The sequence below is a fragment of the Culex quinquefasciatus genome, chromosome 2 (genome assembly GCF_015732765.1).
Source record: "Culex quinquefasciatus strain JHB chromosome 2, VPISU_Cqui_1.0_pri_paternal, whole genome shotgun sequence".
Classification (NCBI taxonomy): domain Eukaryota; kingdom Metazoa; phylum Arthropoda; class Insecta; order Diptera; family Culicidae; genus Culex; species Culex quinquefasciatus.
In genome coordinates this window covers 73,156,433-73,177,647 of record NC_051862.1, presented here as the reverse complement: position 1 = coordinate 73,177,647, position 21,215 = coordinate 73,156,433, and the positions used below count along the sequence as shown (strand labels likewise).

Genomic DNA, 21,215 nt, shown 5'->3' with positions numbered 1-21,215 from the left:
AGTTGAAGCAATTGCCTACAATTTGAAAAACTTTGGAAATGGTACAGTAGCAGATTTTGAATGTAAAGTTAGGGAGAAACGATGGAACAACAAGAGATTTTACGACAGAGTTTTTGGAAAATGGATTTGTTATATTTGAAGACTACCTATAAATAAACAGCCTTTAAACCGGAAAAAAAAAAAAAAAAAAAAAAAATCCTCTCTTAGCTGTTTACGGTTGCACGCTTCCACTATAGTGGAAGTGGTCGTTGGAATTTCTGTCAGCAGGATAAGTGACAAAAAGTACATTCTTATATGTAAAAAAAAGTTGTCGAAACAGGCTTTTCAACAAAGCTTTTCAATGAACAACCTTTATTTTTCAATTATTTAATAATGTTCTAAATTTATCAAAGTATATCTGCAAAAAGATTTAACTCTTCATTAAAGTACCATTTATTGCGCTAAACTATGGTCAACATTCCTACCAGGACTCAAAATGGCCCTTTCAAAGCCCAGTAAACTTTCATTCCCCACCCAAGCCATCAAGGGCACCTAAATTTCCCTCGTAAGTTCACAAGTCCAGCAAAGTTACGACTTGTCTTACTACTTCGAAAAGCGCTGGTCAACATCCACTCCAATGGAGGAGGTCGCCCATTGGAGTAGACGGTTCTGCCTCTGTCAGCCCTAATGGTAATAAAATTTGCAGACGAAGAGGCCAAAAAAGCCCCCCTTTGATCGAAAATTGGTTTGGAGCTTTCGAACGCAACTCCCGTTTGATAGAAAGGGCCCTTTTCCAACTGTTGGCGTGTGGTTGGCTTTAGTTGGAATTACGACACACACACACAGATCTTGACCGAGGGAGAGATGGAATGCTTCTTTGGACCACCCGTATTGGAGTAACGGAAGAGGAGGCGGGTTTGAAAATTGGAAAAGGACATGAGCTTAGCTTTGATTCGGGTAAATTTCATCCATTATTTACGGGAGGTATGCCATTGAACAGAACACGGGAGGGAATCGATTGGCAAATGGGGTTTTGTTGAATGGTTCGAGACAGCTGAGGAAGATTGGCAGCTAAAGTGGCATCGCCCGGTATTCAATAAGCAAATAGTGGAGAGAGGGGACGGTAATATAGGAGAACACAATTGTCTGATGAAGTTAGTCGTAATGCATGATTGCAGGCAGTTCGATTTGCAACTAAAAATATGGGGATTCTGTTTATTTTATTTTGTTCTATCTTTTTGGATGTTACACACTAATAGTTCTATATAAAGCTAACTATACAAAAATGTGAAATAAGTGATATTATATTTAATTTGCCGTGAAAAATATAAACCGAAATTTTCATTATTTTAAAATTAAAACCATCATAAGTTTTATTTATGTTTTATTATAATCTTCATTCAGGAAAATAGAAAAGGCATGATTTATGCACGATCCGGCTTCACATTCTGTCATCGCTGGTTTATGAATTACATGAATCCCTAGTAACATTTTTAAACTTACAGGTTTTATGAAGGTTCTGGAAACACGCATACAACAAAAATATGCTCTTATGGCCCACTTAAAACCTAAAATGTGACTAGGGATGTTATAAAAACGTTTTCAAATGGCGTCAGTTATTCCCACCAAATTTCACTTCCATAACTTTTTTTAAAAAATCGCTCTTGACGAAGTATTTAAATGCCGTGCCTCCCAAGTAACATTTAAAGCTTTATCATAGCTTTTACAACCACTATGGAACCAATCAGCAAAAACCAACATTAAAATCACTTAATCGTAAACAGAAAAAAATATATGTGAATTTACTTGACATGAATCACATGTAAACTCATTTGATGTAAACTTGATATTCGACGTAAACGGTAGAATCACACGTAAAATATGTTTTGGAAATATTTTTATATTTTTGTGTGTGTAATAAGATTCCCAGAACCCCGTTAAAACTCCTCTTAAACCCCAAAAGGACCTCCATAGGCCTTCATAGGAGTTCAAGGCTTTGCAACTAAATCCTAACTACCTCCTTAAAGCTTTAATAAAACCTTTGTTAAAACCTAGTCAAAAGTTATGGAAAAACTAACTTAATCCACCTATGTGGTTGATGCCTTCCTCACTTTTTACCAACAATGGGTAATATGAGTAGTTTGGACACATATTTCAGCTATTTTTTTTTAGGTCCAGAAAAATAAGTACACAGATATAACTTAAGTTGTCATAACTCGAGACAGAGTTGCCAGATCTTCAATTATACATTGAAAGTATCCAGGTTAAATGTAACAAATATATTAAATGTTTGTATCCACTTATAAACAGGAATTCTAGACTTTGTCTCAAGAATAAACTGTTAATTTATAAACAAATTTTCAGACCTGCCATGCTTTATGCTGTGCCGATCTGGACAAGCTGTTGCTTAACCAGGAAGAAAAAACTTCAGAGGATTCAGAACAAAATTCTGAAAATGATTCTGAAACTTCCTCCCTGGTTCAGCACCAGTGAACTTCATCAATTAGCCGAAGTTGACACTTTGGATGTTATGTCCAATAAGATAATTGATGCATTTCGACAAAAATCATTGCAGTCTTCAGCTGCATTGATCCGCTCTTTATATAGTTTATAAGTTAGTTTTAAGGTATCCCTTTTCCCTTTTGTACATGTAGGACCTCCTACATTTGAAATCACTGAATAGCGAAAGCTACAATATTTCATGAATAAATGAAAGTTTTTAGTATTTAAAATTGAGGTGAAAAGTCATCGTTTGTGATTGGACACTCAATAATATTTTAACTGAATGAATGTACATGGAAAAGAAATTTGAATAAATATAAATTAAAAAAAAAAAAAAAAAAAAGATCTTCAATTATGTGGACTCGTTGGAAAGGTCTCTCGATTACCTAACCAACGATGGGTCGGATGATGGATCCGGACATCATTTGCATACCTTTAAGTGCGGTCATAACTTGAGACAGGGTTGCCAGATCTTCGATGTTGTGGACTCGTTGGAAAGGTCTCTTGATTACCTAATCAACGATGAGTTGGATGATGGATCCGGACATCGTTTACATACATTTAAGTAAGATCCGGCTTCAAAAAAGTACATAAATATCACTTAAGTGGTCATAACTCGAGACAGGGTTGCCAGATCTTCGATGATGTAGACTCGTTGGAAAGGTTTCTTGATTACCTAATCAACGATGGGTTGGATGATGGATCCGGACATCGTTTACATGCATTTAAGTGAGATCCGGCTTCAAAAAAGTACATAGATATCACTTAAGTGGTCATAACTCGAGACAGGGTTGCCAGATCTTCAATGTTATGGACTCGTTGGAAAGGTCTCTTGATTATCTAACCAACGGTGGGTCGGATGATGGTTCCGGACATCGTTTATATACATTAAAGTGAGATCCGGCTTCAAAAAAGTACATAAATATCACTTAAGTGGTCATAACTCGAGACAGGGTTGCCAGATCTTCGATGTTGAGGACTCGTTGGAAAGGTCTCTTGATTATCTAATCAACGATGGGTCGGATGATGGATCCGGACATCGTTTACATGCATTTAAGTAAGATCCGGCTTCAAAAAAGTACATAAATATCACTTAAGTGGTCATAACTCGAGACAGGGTTGCCAGATTTTCAATTATGTGGACTCGTTGGAAAGGTCTCTTGATTACTCAACCAACGATAGGTCGGATGATGGCTCCGGACATCGTTTACATACATATAAGTGAGATCCGGCTTAAAAAAGTACATAAATAAAACTTAAGTGGTCATAACTCGAGACAGGGTTGCCAGATCTTCAATAATGGAAACTCGTTGGAAAGGTCTCTCGATTATCTAACCAACGATGGGTCGGATGATGGATCCGGACATCGTTTACATGCATTTAAGTGAGATCCGGCTTCAAAAAAGTGCATAAATATCACTTAAGTGGTCATAACTCGAGACAGGGTTACCAGATCTTCGATGTTGTGGACTTATTGGAAAGGTCTTTTGATTACCTAACCAACGATGGGTTGGATGATGGATCCGGACATCGTTTACATGCATATAATTGAGATCCGGATATATGTGAAAACACATTTTTATACATAACTTTTGAACTACTTATCGAAACTTCAAACAATTCAATAGCGATGTATGGGACCCTAAACCAAGTCGAATGCAACTGGTTCGATCAAAATCGGTTCAGCCAGTGCTGAGAAAACTTGGCAAGATTTTTGAACACATACATACATACACACACACACATACACACACACACATACACACACACACACACAGACATTTGTTCAGTTTTCGATTCTGAGTCGATATGTATATATGAAGGTGGGTCTTCGAGCTTTTAATGAAAAGTTCATTTTTAGAGCAGGATTATAGCCTTACCTCAGTGAGGAAGGCAAAATTACATTTCATACGTCTTCAAACGTCTTATACCAAACAGGTTTTATTCTGACAAAAAATAAATCTTCGTCTTGCCAAATGATATAAACGAGATGGTTGTCAAAATTGGCGATGAAATTTCGAAGCGCGTGGTAGAAATGACAGTAAGGAATACATTGCAGAAAAAAGCAAAAACAATTTTTAATGATTTTTTAAATATATTTTTTGCATTTTTTTGGAAAACATGTTCAAATTTTTTTTTAATTTCTATGCGGGTAATTCTCCACCAACTCACACGAAATCGGAAAAAGTTGCACCGACCCCTCTTCGATTTTTCATTTTAAAATTACATGTTTTTTCTAACTTTGCAGGGTAACATTTTAGAGTGTAACAATGTTCTACAAAATTGTAGAGCATATATAGACATAAGGGGTTTGCATTTATTCTTCACAAGTTATAAGAATTTTACAAAAAAAATTGATTTGATTAAAAAAGTTAAGATTCGCCGAGCTTCCGTGGCCGTGAGGTTACGGGTTTCGCTTTGTAAGCGGAAGGTGATGGGTTCGATTCCTGTCTGGCTCGGCAATGTCAGATCCCTTCAAAGAGTAATTCTACTCACTGGGAATACTGACCGGTAGGGGATGGGTTTCGACTAGCGGCGTGCTGGGTTTCCAATCCAGAGGTTGTGAGTTCGATTCTCGTACCGGGATGATGAAATTTTGAAGATTTTGACCATTTTTTACCAGTTTTTCGAATTTTTAACCCCAAAAACTCAATCGTGTGCTTTTAAAAGTATTTTTTTCGGAATTTTCAGCTAATTTTGCATAAGAATGACCCCTTGGACGATTGTTGTGGCTTGTGCACTGCTTGTATGTGGGGATTTTTCGAAAATAAAAAAAAAAACAAAACGGATACACTCACTCATCACATAACGATTTTGACAGTTGACAGTAACGGGAAATGGCAGTGATTTTAAAACTATTTTTTATCTTTTTTTGATGAAAAATACGTTTTTCCGGAATTTTGAGTACGCCATCAAATCGGGCGTCTAATTTTACACAAAAGTCCCTTTGACACCAAATTTCTATCTCTTCTCGGTTGTGAGCTACAAATCACTACAAAACGTGTCTTAGTAAAAAACCAGAAAAATGAAAGGGGTCGTACCACCCCACCGTCACGAAATATCGAAAAATGGACCTCGGATTCGTGATCAGGAACCAAAATAACCCCTTGGAGCAAAGATTCACGCAAATCTAAGAGGGGTCGGGGCAACTGCTGTGTGAGTTGGCGGAGAATGACCCATGACTATGCTACCAATGTCAGAAATTCATCATAAATGTGTGTTTTCGTCAAATTTTAATTAAATTTATATTTTTTCTATGTGTTTTACCAAGATGGTGGTCAATCATATTCAATCAGACCACGCGTTTAGCGCCATATTTGAGCATAGCTATTTGGCTACGTTAAATATTCTTTTAAGAGCATATGATTTTAAGTGAGTTTTTGGCATGCCTAATGGCACTCGACAGATACAACACCCTTGGTTTTAAAGAAGCAGACAATAAATCCTTTTGTCATGGCATTGCCATCGGGTTTTATGACTGTCTTAAAACTTTTATAAAACGTTATTGAAAGCCAGCTGGCTTAAACTTTCACCATGTTTTATGTCCGAGGCATAAAGCCTTGTTAGAACTTATCAATTAGAACTTGCTTATTGGTTGCGGTCAATGCTGAAATGAAGCTATAAAGCAATCAAGATGCTACCATAAACTCTCAATAAAACTAGGTAGGGCTAGTTGGTTGAAAAGTGACACTTGGGCTACCAAACTTCCCAACTATTATATAATTTTATATTATTTTCTTTAACACTTTGCCTAAAAAATTCGAAATCAAACATAGGGGAACAGCATCTAATTTCAACGTGCCTCTAATGTTGGCAGGTCAGAACTTTGACTTTCAAAAACGAAACTATTGGCACTACGCCCCCCGGGGCATGGCCTTCCTCTAACGTGGGATTTCTGCTCCAGCGCCTCTGACGAGACAGGAGAAACCGGGACCGACGTTTTACTTCACCATCCGATAGAAGCTCAGTGGATAAGGCGGGAATCGAACCCGCGTCTCATAGCATCATCGGGATCGGCAGCCGAAGCCGCTACCCCTGCACCACGAGACCCACACCTTTGACTTTGACTTTCAATTAAAGTTAATTAAAAGCGTTTTCAACTGAAATCGAGTAGTAAATAGCTCAATAAGAAGTGAGCAAGCAAGTTTCTATCAAAAGTTTTGCAAAATTAGTTGTTTAAATAGTGAAAATCAGCAAATTGGATGGAATTAGGAGCGAGTGTTTAACCTGCCAAACATACGAGAATTTCCCCTTAACTTGCTATAACTAACAATCGGCTCAAAAGGCGCCTTTTGTTGTTCCATAAAACATATCAAAATATGTCGAAAATTTTCAGATCTAGAGTTTTTTTTTAAAAGGTTCTATAAGCTTTTATGTTTCATATGTTTATAGAACCTATTTAAAAAAAACTTTAGAAATTTATCGTAAAACGGGGTGACTTTAAAAGGATTGCGATTTTTCCGCAAAGTGAAGAGTACAAATCAAATACGTACGGAATCGTTTGGAATCATACCTTTCTTTAAATTTTAAAAAGTTTAAAAAGTTAGTTAACTGTAGTTAAAAAAATGTTGATAAAAGGCATTATTTCAAACTTCACAATTTTCTCAATGAACATGATTTTGAATCGGAAAACGGAATGTATTTTCGGACTCTTTAGACAATTTTCCACTAGGAAAAGGTAAAATAAGTTTGTAAATTATAAATACCGTCAACTGGGGCGAATCAGGACACATGGGGTGAATTGGGACAGCAGTTTAAACCATGTTTGAGCACAATATTTTGATTTTTCTGATTGGTTTCGATTAGAATAGGCTCAGCTCAGACCATCAAAATGTGTACATCTGTTTCCAAATTCAAAAGCTTTAAGTGCTCTGAAAACTGCTGTCCCTATTCAGACTGTAGTCCCGATTCGCCCCAGATGACGGTAATATGTGTTTGTGAAACACAAACACAAATTGAACAAATTTCATGTAAAATGTAAAAACTTGTGATTCGTGATTCTAATTCAGTATAAAATGCAATTTAAATCGATAATTTTTTAAGCAAAACTAGTTTTAACGAATTTCAGGAAAAATTCTGACTTTTTAATATTTTTACCTGAAATTTATATGTATTTTGTTAAAAAGCTTATAAACTTAGTCAACTAAGTGTATACATTGATTTTTTGTCTTAAAAACTATATCAGTAACTCTAATGATGGTACATTTTAGGTATTGATTTTAGGAATTCAACTGTGATAATTTTTTTTACATAATATTGACCATTGAAGAAATGGTTGCAGTTCTTATTTATATGATTATGTAACATTTTTAGTTTCTGGAACTTGCTAAAAATTATTCTTTCAATATTTGTCAGAAACTAAAATTTTACATGAAACATTTGTTTCATAAGTTTTCATAGAAAATTGTGTGTGTGTGTGTGTGTGCAACCAACCAAACGGGACCACGCGGCCACTTCTTACAAATTGAGTTGTTTCCATGTATTTTTAGATCTTCATTCTATACATGCAAATAACTCGCATAGGCATTTGGAAGGTGTTAGCTCTGCCGAGCTTCGGTGACCCATTTCTACGCTGGCTAGCCGAGCGCGAAGTCCCTCAGCTTTTATCGACAAGCCCCGCCCTGAAGAACGTTTGCACCAATCGGGTTCAAACGTTATTTAGAACTTCCGAACCCTTGTCAAATGGACAAGGACCCAGCGCGTATATAGTTTGATAGTAACAGTATTCCTAATTCCAGGCATCGCTCACCAAGTCGCGATGGCCTAGTGGTTAGCATTTTTGCTTACCAATCCAAAGGACGGGGGATCGAACCCCGACTCAGGCGACGTTGATTTTTCGTTCATGTTCAGAGTTTCAAGATTAATATTTCCTATACTTTCTCGTTGGGAGCAGATGGGAATCGAACCCAGGACCATTCGCTTAGAAAGCGAACACCGTAACCAGTCAGCCACGGCCGCTCCTCATAAGTTTTCATAGAAAATTGAACTGAAAATAATTTGAATGACATAAAAAATAATTACAATTTTTTAAGTTTCTGTTCTAATTTTCGCTACACAGCAAAAAAAACAGTTTAAGTTTAGAAGGTTAAAAATCCACGTAAAGGTGGATAAAGTAAAATATTTTCTTGAATACCAAAAAAAAGTAGGTTTAATTTTTTGTTTTGTTATTGTTCTTTTTTTGTAACCTTCTAAGTAATCGCAAGAAATTTTCCCTGGTGAAATTTAAACAGGATTCCAACATCCGATGGTGGTAGCCCTCTGACTGCCTTTCCCAGTGGTGTGGCACGGAGTTCCCCTTTATGACCGAGCACGAACGGGTTATAAATGTGAAGAAGCACGTACTTTTGAGCTGTAATTGTCCACACCGTCGCTGCTCGGTGACAATTCCTGGGTAAACATCATCCAGGGATGGGCCCCAAGAGCAAACGGGGCACGGAATTGGGTGCAATTTATATGGTAATGTGTTACAGATTTAGCTTGTGGTGGCCCAATTATGCTTTCCGGATGTTTAAGGAATTTATGTGAATTAATTAAGATTCTTTTTAGCACTTTAAAGGAAGAAGAACACTTGGAAATAGTGATTTTCACAACAACAACAAAAAATAACCGTTGTGTGGTCCACTTTGGCAAGTTTTCCACCTCCTGGATATTTTCCCCGAAGTTGTACATTGAAACTTCTTATCCAGTTTCTGCCGAGCGAGTGTTAGAAGTTTTTTAATCAGCAATAAGCCGGAAGACGACTACTGGGTGGCCGGAATTACTACAGCAGTTTTCTGCCACGAAGGTGCAGGAAGCAATCAACTCCCAGGACGCTGCCAACCGAGAAATAGCCCTGACGTGGACGCCGGGGCGACCTTCGGATGCACAGTTTGTCAGTTTTTCTCACGGAAAATAAAAATTTCATTGAAACAGTTTAGAAATAATCTAAAAATTAGCAATAAAATAATGCAAAATTACGTGATTATTCAGGAATTTATAATATTCACAATTTGATGATAAGAAATTCCGGATAGTTGGAGCTAATTTTTCCGTGTTTTAACCGAACTAGATTAAAAAGTTCAAGTGCGAGCAGTGTTGAGTGGGCAAAGTCGTGAGGGAAAATTGAGGAAATGCGACAGAAAAAAGCATTTCTCGAAGTTTTTTTTCCCTTCGTCCGGATAGTATTTATTTAAACTTGTATATTACTGTTGGATGAAGTTGCACGAGTAGTAATTGGAGTGACGGTTGTTTTTAATTGAATTTGAAACGGAAGGGAAGTAAACTGCGTTAGGATTAGTTATAAGAAGGCAGTAATTCATACGTTTGGAGTTGTCAATTCAAGTTAAAACTGTCAATAGAACGACTCCATTTTTATAAAGCTTTAATTTTTGTACTGACAGATATTAAATTATGAAAAATAATTATTTTAACTGTAAATAATCCTTAGAAATATGTTTTAGCTTGCAGTTAAACTTAGTCCAAGGAGCATACAAATAGTTGCAAATTTGAAGCATTCCTAAAGAAACCATTTTACGTCATTGGTTTCTCCAAGCAAATTTTGTTACAATTTTGGGGTGACATTGATAGATTGAAGATTTTGTATCAAAATGAAAAAAAATGATTTAATACGAAGGTAATTGTTAGGAATAATACTGAGCTTGGTAGAGAAGTGTTAACAATATCTCAAGAAATTGTTTCACTAAGGATTAAAAAACTTGAATAGTTGATAAACTAAAATAATTATGCAAATAATGTTAAATATGATATTTGTGTGTAAATCGACTGCATTATCGGCTTTTTTGGAAAAAAAAAATAATGTTGAGACTACAACTTTTAAGTGTTATTGTTACAGAATTTTATAATATCTTCAAATTCAAAGCAAATTGCAGTAGAACAAGTTTCTCAGCAAATGTGGACAATTTTTTATTAATGTAAAACATTGATTTGATGCATCCAAAAAATTATATTTTTATTGAAAAAAGAAATTCCTTGTTAATTTTGATCTTTTTGTTTATTTAACCAAATTTAGATACATTGAATTAAAAGATTTTAACTACTAAGTTAAACTAAATTCAATAAATTATTCAAATATTTGTTTGAAAAAAAATTCCTTGAACTTTTTCATGAATTTGGGGTAATTACTGTAGATAAAGCTTGAATTTCAGTTATTGGAATCCAATCCAATCGTTGTTAGTTCTGAATGAAAAATTGGAAAAAAATGTTTTACGTTTTGAAAACATGAATTAAATATTTAATTTTCAATAAACTAAATCCAAGAATTTTTTATTTTGGTTATTGTTATTGTAAAAATGTTTCAAAAATTTATCTCTTCAAACATTTTGAATAAACTAAGTAGTAAAACATGGAATCTCATCAAATATTATTTTTCATGCAAAAGTAATAAAACAAGTTGATTCGAAATTTCAGTATCATGAACTAAATTATTTAAAATCATATGAAAATATTTTTTGCAAATAAACCAAAAAAGTGCGAAGCACCTAATTTTTAAGCGAAAACTTTAACATCAACAGATGATCCAAAATGTTTCAAAACAATTCACTTTACCAGCAAAAAATATGTCACGCTTGAGCTTGAACATAGCCTACTACCTACTTTGTTTATGTTTACAGCTGATGTGCAGTTGTATTAGTTCAGCACCAAGAGTTTTTTTATTTAAAATAAAATTCTAAATTCAGTTCTGGAGTTTTTTTTTTGGAAAGGTCCAATGAACCAGATTTCCATTTTTTCCCTTTTTGTGTGTTTTTAAAACCGCCTTGAGTCAGGGATATTATAAAACACCCAAAAAGCAAAAACTGAAAATTTGGTTTATTGGACCTTTTCAAAAAAAAACTCCAGAGTTGTCCTAAACTTTTTGCTATTTCCGTTTGCTAATTTAAAAAATAAACAATAAAATTACAAGTACTGGTAAGCTTTCAGTTATTATTCAAAGACTTAATTGCTTATGTTTATAAAAATATTGAGTACTTCCATTTTTGAAGTATTTTTTTTTTTTTTTTGATAATTTATTGTAAAATTTCTGTTTACAATATTTTGATTTAAAAAAAATCATTTAAATTTTTGTTTTTGATGGTTGTTATTTACTTTTTTATAAAAAGTTTTTTTTTTGTTTGAAACCATGCTTTAGCCAAGAAATGGCTATTATTTCTGGAAAATCGGAAAAAATCGGAAATTTGAAAATGGGATTTGAGTTGTCACCCTGAATAAAAACTTAGTTCAACAAACATAAACTGGGATTTTTTCGAATAAACAACATTAATATTCAGTTAGACGTAATCAATTCAACATTTTAAAGCTAATAAGAGTGCCTATTAAAAAAATACCGATTTTAAAGCATTTTTAAAAAATAAATCTTGAGAAATCGGTTTGATCTCTTGTACTAAGCTTGCTGGGATTCCTATCTAGATAGTACTTGACATGGGCATCGATTTGCAAAATAAATTGAAATCCTATCAATTGCTATGCCAGTCCGGTTAACGGCACTCTAATATTTGAAAAATCATAATTTGTTTTTTATAAACATTTATAATTTTTTATCTCCAAAATGAGATGTCCATAAAATAATAGAAATGGTTTCCGACCACTGATTCTTTTAGAATTTGGTTGCATTATCTTCAAAAGGTACGGTGCGATTCAAAAAAGTTTTTCTTAATATTTCTTCAATATTTTACACTAAACAACACAACCTACAAAGCAAAAATAAAACTGTAAACTGGAGTGTTTGGTACGGCATGTCCTTGCATCCTTCCTCCCCTGCCGATTCTGTGAAATGTGATCCGTTTTCAGAATCCTCTCAGCGGATAACACAACACAGTAGGGCTGGCCGCTTTAATTTTTTTAATACATGTTCATGGATGTACCTCAATTATCAATGTTGACAAGAAAATTACTTGGTGCGTCTTATGGTTAGAACTTTCCAGCATGCTTGCAGCGGATTGGCTGCATCTGTGTTACATGAGATTAGATTAGATTAGATTAGATAGAAAAGGTGCCTAGAAGGAATTAAACCTTTCAAGTAAAAATATTAATACAAAAAAACTTCTGCGGGTTTCAGGGAGAATTGTTCTTTAGATTCAGAAAACTTATATATGTACGTGCACTGATTTGGTATTCAACCCCAATTGTTTAAAACTGAAAATAATTAGTTTGATTGCCAAATTTTAAAACGAGCCGCCATTTCCCGATACGCGTAATTGGTGTCAGTCCGTTCCGTTATCCCTAATTCGAAATACACCGACGATAAATCAGCGCCAAGCTCCACAAGTGCCCTTCCTGCCAGTTTGCATGTGAATATTTTAAGCAAAAATTGAAAACACGAAAAAACAACAACCTTGCGTGCTTTTATCGTGAAGGGCCATAAATTTTGCCTGACCTCCAAAAAACCGCAGCTATCCACCCACCAAACAGAGGGAGGGAGGATGCTGGGAGCGGGGGAGCATGTTGCATTTTTCAGACAGCTTTTAAAAAAGTCTCCCCGCAAATAGTTAACCACATGAAAAGCTTTTCTCTCGCAAGCACTCCCCGTCTCTCTGTTGCGGGTGCAACGGCGAAACGGGTGCTTAATTGCTATAAACTCAATTTGAATTTCATTTTCTCATTCGCGCCAGAAATGGAGGATTCGCATAAATTTGCTGATAGTAGTGGCCAATCTGGGGCACCTGTGGGAGGGTTTTTAAAAGTAACTTTTTCCCGTGAAAATCTGCAACAGTAGTCACAATATTCACAGATAATCAGAACTAAGTATTTTCTTAAAATCCACCAACCAACAGTTTAACGGCCAATTTGAATTACGGGAAACTCACCACATCGAATTTGAACTCACCAAAGTTCGCTCACATGCGAGTTAGGTACAATGGAGCATTTCCATTCGAGCAGTTTTTGCTTTTTTCTACAATGTATTTCTTATGGAGCGAACTGTCAAAAACTGCTCGACTGCGGGTGCTCCATTGTTTAAATTGTTTTCACGCACAACATAGAGAAAAAGGAGTTCACAAAAATCGTGAAATTTAACATTCATGAATTTGGGAAGCACGAACAAAGCGTTTAGCGTTTCATGGTACATTTATTGCACTTGGTACCCTTGTTCACGATTTTCGGAACTCATTTTTCTCCGTGTAACGGGGAGTGAATTATGGATTTTCAAATGAAAGTTTTTTTTTAAGATCTGCATCTGTTGATCTATGGAACAACCCTTGAAGTCGAAACTGGAGAACCCACTTTGCTTTGATTGGCGGTGCACGATTTGTGGTGGATTTTTTATAACGAACTGAATCAATCCTAGAAGCTTATTTTAATCTTTCGTTTTTCTATCTGCTTTCCTTTTTTCCAGAACTGACACAGGCTGCCACTAGGATCCAGGCATGCTTCAGGGGACATATGGCCCGAAAAGAGCCGGAAGCCGAAGCCGAAGCGGACAAGAAGGGAGAGGGCGACAAGAAGGAGGTCGACATTGACGATCTGACCAGAAAGGTAATTTGGCGACACGTTTTGATTTTGTTTCCTGTCTTTTGAGCAAGTTTCTACGAAATCGGTCTTTTTTCAGAATTTTTAATTTTTGTATTTTTTAATTCGACTGAAATTTTTTCGGTGCCTTCGGTATGCTCAAAGAAGCCATTTTGCATCATTAGTTTGTCCATATAATTTTCCATACAAATTTGGCAGCTGTCCATACAAATAGGATGTATGAAAATTCAAAAATCTGTATCTTTTGAAGGAATTTTTTGATCGATTTGGTGTCTTCGGCAAAGTTGTAGGTATGGATATGGACTACACTGAAAAAAAATGATACACGGTAAAATTTTTTTATTGTTTATTTAACTTTTTGTCACTAAAACTTGATTTGCAAAAAACACTATTTTTATTTTTTTGTAATTTTTGATATGTTTTTTAGGACATCAAATGCCAACTTTTCAGAAATTTCCAGGTTGTGCAAAAAATCTTTGACTGAGTTATGATTTTTTGAATCAATACCGATTTTTTCAAAAAATCGAAATATTGGTAGAAAAAAAAATTTCAACTTCATTTTTCGATGTAAAATCAAACTTGCAATCAAAATGTACTTCAGTTAAATTTTGATAAAGTGCACCGTTTTCAAGTTAAATCTATTTCTAGGTGACGTTTCTGAAAATAGTCGCAGTTTTTCATTTTTTGTCTAATTAGTGCACATGTTTGCCCACTTTTGAAAATATATTTTTGAAAAACTGAGAAAATTCTCTATATTTTGCTTTATTGAACTTTGTTGATACGACCCTTAGTTGCTGAGATATTGCCATGCAAGTGTTTAAAACCAGGAAAATTGATGTTTTCTAAGTCTCACCCAAACAACTCACCATTTTCTAATGTCGATATCTCAGCAACTAATGGTCCTATTTACAATGTTAAAATATGTAACTAAAGTGAAATTTTCCGATCTTTTCGAAAAAAAATATTTTCAAAAATTTAAAATCAAGACAAACATTTCAAACGGGCCAAACATTCAATATTACGCCCTTTTGAAATGTTTGTCTTGATTTTAAATTTTTGAAAACTTTTTTTTCGAAAAGATCGGAAAATTTCACTTTAGTTACATATATTTGATTTTACATCGAAAAATGAAGTTGAAAAATTGTTGGGACCAATATTTCGATTTTTCAAAAAAAAATCGGTATTGATTCAAAAATTCATAACTCGGTCAAAGATTTTTTGAACTACCTGGAAATTTCTGAAAAGTTGGCATTTGATGTCCTTAAAAACATATCAAAAACTAAAAAAAAATTAAAGTAGTGTTTTTTTACAAATCAAGTTTTAGTGACGAAAAGTTAAATAAAAAATCACTTTTTTTAACGTGTATCATTTTTTTCAGTGTAGTCCATATCCACACCTACAACTTTTCCGAAGACACCAAATTGATCAAAAAATTCCTTCAAAAGTTACAGATTTTCGAATATTAGCGTACCAAGGTGCCATGCAGACTTGTACAGTCATTCCACATATTCGGAAATCGCACAAATTCTGAAAACTTTTGTGATAATTTGTCAATAGCATGCCAAATGCACCTTTTCTGTCTATGTTGCTATTTTTAGGACCTTTATTTGGACATTCACTTGCTATTTCACTAGTAAAAGTAGTACTTTTAAAACAAAAAACTACTTTTCTAGACCATTTTATCCAGAGCAGCAAAATACTGCCTCCAAATTCCCTGTTCCATAATTGTGGGATGTTATTGTGCCTCCCACAATTGTGGAACATCTGAATTTATTTTCTCAAAAAAGTTATACGACCATTCATAAAACATAACTAAGCTTGAGTTTCATTGGTTTCAGTGTGTATATTTATAATTTGTTAGAAAATATGTACTCCTGGAGAGAACCAAAGTTTGTTTACATCCGTAAGAAAAAAAGGGTTCCGAGTTTGTGGATTTCAAGGGTCAATGTATTTCTTTGAAAATTTGATATAAAACATAATAAATTACAGTCGATCATTGCAGTATTCGAAAGATATCAAGAAAAGCTTTCACATGAAGGTAAAAGCAAATCATTATGTTCAATTATCGATTTGCTATGATTTTTTAACATTGGCCGATCTGTAAACTGTTCCGAATATGAGGGATGACTGTATGGGTAAACCAATGACAAAATGGCTTCTTATGTCATAGGGAAGGCCCCCAAAAAGTTGAGCCAAATAAAAAATACAAAAAATAAAAATGGTTAAAATCGGCCGATTTCGTAGAGAATTCCAGCAAAACATTGTAATAGGGCCGAAGCCGAAGTGTAAAATGAAAAATCTAGCGTAATATTTCGAAAGGTCTTATGAAAACTTCAATTCATATAAAAAAATAAGTTTTAACTGAAATATGGATTACTTTATTAAAATTATACTGATTTTATATTAAAATTAGTAAAAATCAGGAAAAAACGACCATGATATTTTTTAAATTAATTTGATCCGTAATGTAACTTAAAACTTTTTCAATTAAATCAAATAAAATGTTACTGACCTAGGTTTTCTCAATTAATTAAAGTCTGATCAAATAAACAATATTCAGTTGAGACTCGATTATCTAAAATTTCGATTATTCGAAGTATTCTTAGAAAATTATGATAATCAAATTATGGATTCAAAAATCGTTTACTTTTCTTAGTATCTCTATTTTAACATCAGTTTCGAGTTCTGCTACCCCTTTTTTGTCAAGTTTTAATGGTTGATTGCCTGATAGATTACCGTTTTCTCAATACATCATCACTGCCATCTTGTATTGAAAATATCAAAATAATTTCAGTAAACTTTTGGTGTCATTTATGAACCCAACGACCCGTAATAAGAGAGTGAAACATTTTTTTTTCTCGTAATTAGATTATTCGAAGTAATTTTTTCCGATGATTTTATGAAAAATTAGTCTGTAAAGTATTAATTTAAAAAAAAAACTAAAAAAACAGTAGCAAACTGTATAAAATTTGCCTGTGTATTTTCTACTTTAACATAATATGTATTTTAGATGCAGGTACAAAACAACATTGTTGTCGATATTGAAGGGACCGTCGAGAGCGGGAGTTATCAAATTATAGAACGAAAAATTTAAGCAATCTATTTGAAAGGACTGAAAAATAAATTGACTTCTGGAGCAATATGTATAGTAAAGGAACTGAAGAGATGTTCTTAGCTTTCATTTCCCTTAATCTTTTTTTATGAATTATAAACGCATTTAACTTAATAATTAAATTAAATAAACAGAAAAAATATAACCGGTTGATATGTTTAAATCTGTTTTTTTTTGTCTTAATCTTGTTCTCTTTAAATTCAAGGTCGCCGAAGAGCTCGACATCGACATGGACGATCCGGAGCTGCACAAGGCGGCTAGCAAAATTCAAGCCTCGTTCCGTGGCCACAAAACCCGCCAGCCGCAGGGCAAGCCGGACGGCAAGTAGACACCCAACACTTGCACGCACCGAGATTAATGCAGCATACATTTAAAATAATAAAATTTTAATAAAAAAATAAAAATGAAAACCTACACAAAACTCTTCATTCATAATTTGATGATGAAATATTTAAACTAAACTTGGAAATGAGTAAAAAACCAACCAACTATTCACCTTTTTGATCGAAATGAAATTTAAACGAGAAAACGGTTCAAGAATTAAGAATTAAAAGAAAAGCAAACAGTACACTTGTTATCATTTTATAACTTTTATCGAAACCTAGTCGTACAGATATACAGTTGAAGAAGAATAATAATGGAAAACATCTCGAACGATAAAAAAAACATTTATGAAACGTAAACTCAACCATTGCGAATGATTCTTATTCTAGCGTACCACTCTTAACGGTAAAAAAATCAGATTAAATTAAATGAAAAACACACACACACACTTTAGAAGTAAAACCACTGCAACCAAAAAAACGACACAAATCGTCGCCGTTAGTACATTCGGGAAATACAGAAGAAAAAAAACAGTTAGACCTCCTTCAGAGGGACAAAAAAACTCACAAACACACAGAAGAAACAACTATAGTAGCTGAAACCATTCGACATGCTCCCAAACAAAATCGGATAGGGCTTACACCAGAACTAAAAGTATTCCTAAAAAAACCCACATCTTTCAAAATTCTGTGAAGTCATTTTTAAAATGCGCCACGTTCCGTGGCCTCCTCACACAACCTACACAAACATAATAGAGCAAACAACACGTGCGCTAGTCGAAATAATGAGAATAATAAAAATGCATAATTACAGTGAGCTTTAAATCCCGATTAAACTAGAATTGAAAAGGGGTTTGTTCTTTCCACGTTGAGAAAATATCACAGCCATACTAAAACATTGTTAAATTGAGCCATTCTCTAGCTTTATTCTTTGGTTGAAACCGAGGTTTTTTCCATACAAACTCTGAAGCTTTTCATACAAAAATGCTATGAAAACGTTCGAAATCTCGTATCAGGAGAAGGATCGATTTGGTGTCTTCAGCAAAGTTAGGGTATTTTTGTCGAATTTGCATGCATTCATTATTTCATTAAAAAATAAATAAAACTGATGAAGTTACATTTACAAACAGTTTTGATTGCGCGTTTGGTAAGCAGTTAGAAAAGGCTTCAAAATTTGCGTTTTTTTTTCTTTCAGGCTTCAAATGAAATTATTTTTCAAAGTAATGTGCCAGTTAAACTTGAGTATTTAATTTCTTCCCTAGCATGAGCTTATCACGCAAAATCTTCAAAGAGATTTTGCCGACACATAATTATTAGTACACCGAAACCCTGATGGTTTGACATTTACATAGAGCTCACACTTACTACCAAATGTTTCGTTTGATAGTAAGTGTGAGTCCCGTGTAATAAGTGAAAGATCGTCACTTTTTAGTTTGACTTTGTCAAACCAACGGGGTACCAGCTAAAAAGTGTCAAACTAATAAGTGACCAACTACCGGAGTTTGATTGTAGTTAATTCATTCTTTCAAACCGTTTCTTTTGCGGCCAGTTAAATTTAGCCAAACTTGAAAAAAATATCACATTCACGACAAAGGTTATATTTCATCCTTCTAGGATCAAAGGTTTGACATTTTTAAAACTATTTTTTAGTTTAGTTCACAAATGATGTTTTATATGATTTTTTGAAACTTCAATCTTAAAAATTACATCTGGAGTTTTTTTTAAAGGTCCAATAAACCAAATTTTCAGTTTTTGCTTTTTGGGTGTTTTTCAATAACCCTGACTCATGGCAGTTTCAAAAACACCCAAAAAGCAAAAACTGGAAATTTGGTTTATTGGACCTTTTTGAAAAAAAAACTCCAGACATAAAGAATTTTGAACATTTCTCCAGGAAATCAGCCTATTTCATGAGATTATAATTTTCAGATTTTTTTTTCATTGACTTTCCGGCGACTTTCATAACACCAAATAACATTATCGAGGTATTTATTTTTTTAAGCGAAGATGGCGTTCGAATGGTGAACGCCCGAAATGTCAAAATCACGCAGTGGTACCAACATTACGGAAAAAGTGTGCCATGGCATGACAGCCACATTTTTTTTCTAATGTTGGTGCTACTGCGCGATTTTGACATTTCGGGCGTTCACCATTCGAACGCCATCTTCGCTTAAAAACCTGGATAGAGATATCTACGCGCGAGAGTGTGTTAGTTTGTAACAAAATTTACACGCAGACATCAATGTATGTAGATAAGTAAGGTAAGGCGGGTTTTCCAGCTGTCAAAATATTTAGTCAGCACGAAACCCGGATTTTATATGGAGATTTTCAGAAAAGTGAAAATTTGACCATTTTCCGGGCAAATTTCACCGGATTTTTTCTGTAGGATGTTAAGCATGCCAAACTAAACCGAAAACACTTTTAAAACAAAAATATTTTTTCAAAAAAAATTCAACTAAACGAGGTTTTCGGTTCAGTTTGGAATGCTTAACAACCCTACAGAAAAAAAACCCGAAGAAATTTGCACGGAAAATGGTCGAAATTTCACTTTTCTGAAAATCTCCTTTTAACATCCGGGTTTCGTGCTAACTATTTTGACAGCTGCAACATATATGTTTATAAGAAGTATTAAAAAAAACTCTAGAAATGTGTTAATGGTTATCCTTGAATCAACAAAAACTGAGCACGCAATACAAAAAAAAACACGATTTATTTGGCTGATCTTTCTGTGCAGTGTCACGAAGTTTGGTCAAATTTGGTTTCCGGAGTCCCGAGTTATAATTGAAAGCAACCGTCCCCTAACATGACAGTTTTAGTGAGTTGCGCGTATCCACCGCCAGATGGCAAGTGGGCCTCGTCGGAGTACGCCCATCAAATACGCAACTCAAAATTTGCATAGGAAACTTTTTTTTCGTGACAGCTTTTGTGGCACGCTCACTTCAACAGTTCTAGACTAATATTTGAACGTGGCGTATCTCTTAACAAGTTTTTAAAGAAAATGATTCCATAATGCTTATTTTGTCGTTTTAAACCAAAACAAGGCAAAAACTATATTTAATTAAACTATTCGCCATTTTCAAAAATTTGGCTAGATAATATCGAAGGCCGCCATCTTAGGCCCACTGGGCCCACAAAACGGGGTACGCTCAGTTTGTATGGGAGCTGTCAACATGCTCCCGGGCTGATTGAAAGCGATTTTTAGAGTGTGTCAAGATGCACGACAAAATCGAAACTTCTGAAGAGTGACAAGAATGCACGAAGTTTTTTCCGGTTTTTTGTTCAATATCTCAAGATTGAAATCGAATTTTGCTCAAAATTTGGCCCAAAATCATCGGAGTGCATAATTGACAAAGGGAGCGCGTGGTCGTAAAAATATTCGGAGTGAAAAGTGTTTTTTTTTTTTTGTGTGCCTTTTGTTTCGCATTTTTGTCGTGTATTGTGTGCTGCGAAGAGATTTGAAACTTGCTCGCGTTATCTAAATTGTAGAAACAGTAAAAATATACTGATAAGTCCAGCCCATAGCACTTATGCTCGGTTGGCACGCGTTCGATTAAAAAACTTTCTAAATCATCACTAATTTATCTTTCCGCAGCCGGCTGCCTAAGATTTAAAAAATTCAACCGATAAACAAAATGCTCATGGTCACATCACTGCCATTCGTGAATCCTGACCTCATACCCATCTACTAACCCCCTCAAAACTCATGTGATACTTTGTCGGAGAAGCAGTCGATTGGGCAGTCTCTATCACTCAAGTATCGGACTAACATTCCCATCCACTTCCCCGTGACTCTACCACTGGTCGTGGCCGGCGCCGGTATTGATCAGCATGATGGGGCCTTT

At 34.6% G+C, this 21,215-nt stretch overlaps 1 protein-coding gene across 1 annotated transcript in view; it reads left to right on the top strand.

The window, feature by feature from the left end:
- LOC6036631 (neuromodulin) overlaps positions 1 to 18,218 on the top strand; it is a 220,728-nt gene extending 202,510 nt beyond the window's left edge. Inside the window, exons 3-4 of the mRNA XM_038256062.1 lie at positions 13,808 to 13,947; positions 17,259 to 18,218. Of these exons, the coding sequence (XP_038111990.1) occupies positions 13,808 to 13,947; positions 17,259 to 17,381 (263 nt within the window). The 3' untranslated portion in view covers positions 17,382 to 18,218. The remainder of the gene's footprint in view (positions 1 to 13,807; positions 13,948 to 17,258) is intronic.
- The last annotated feature ends 2,997 nt before the right edge of the window (positions 18,219 to 21,215 follow it).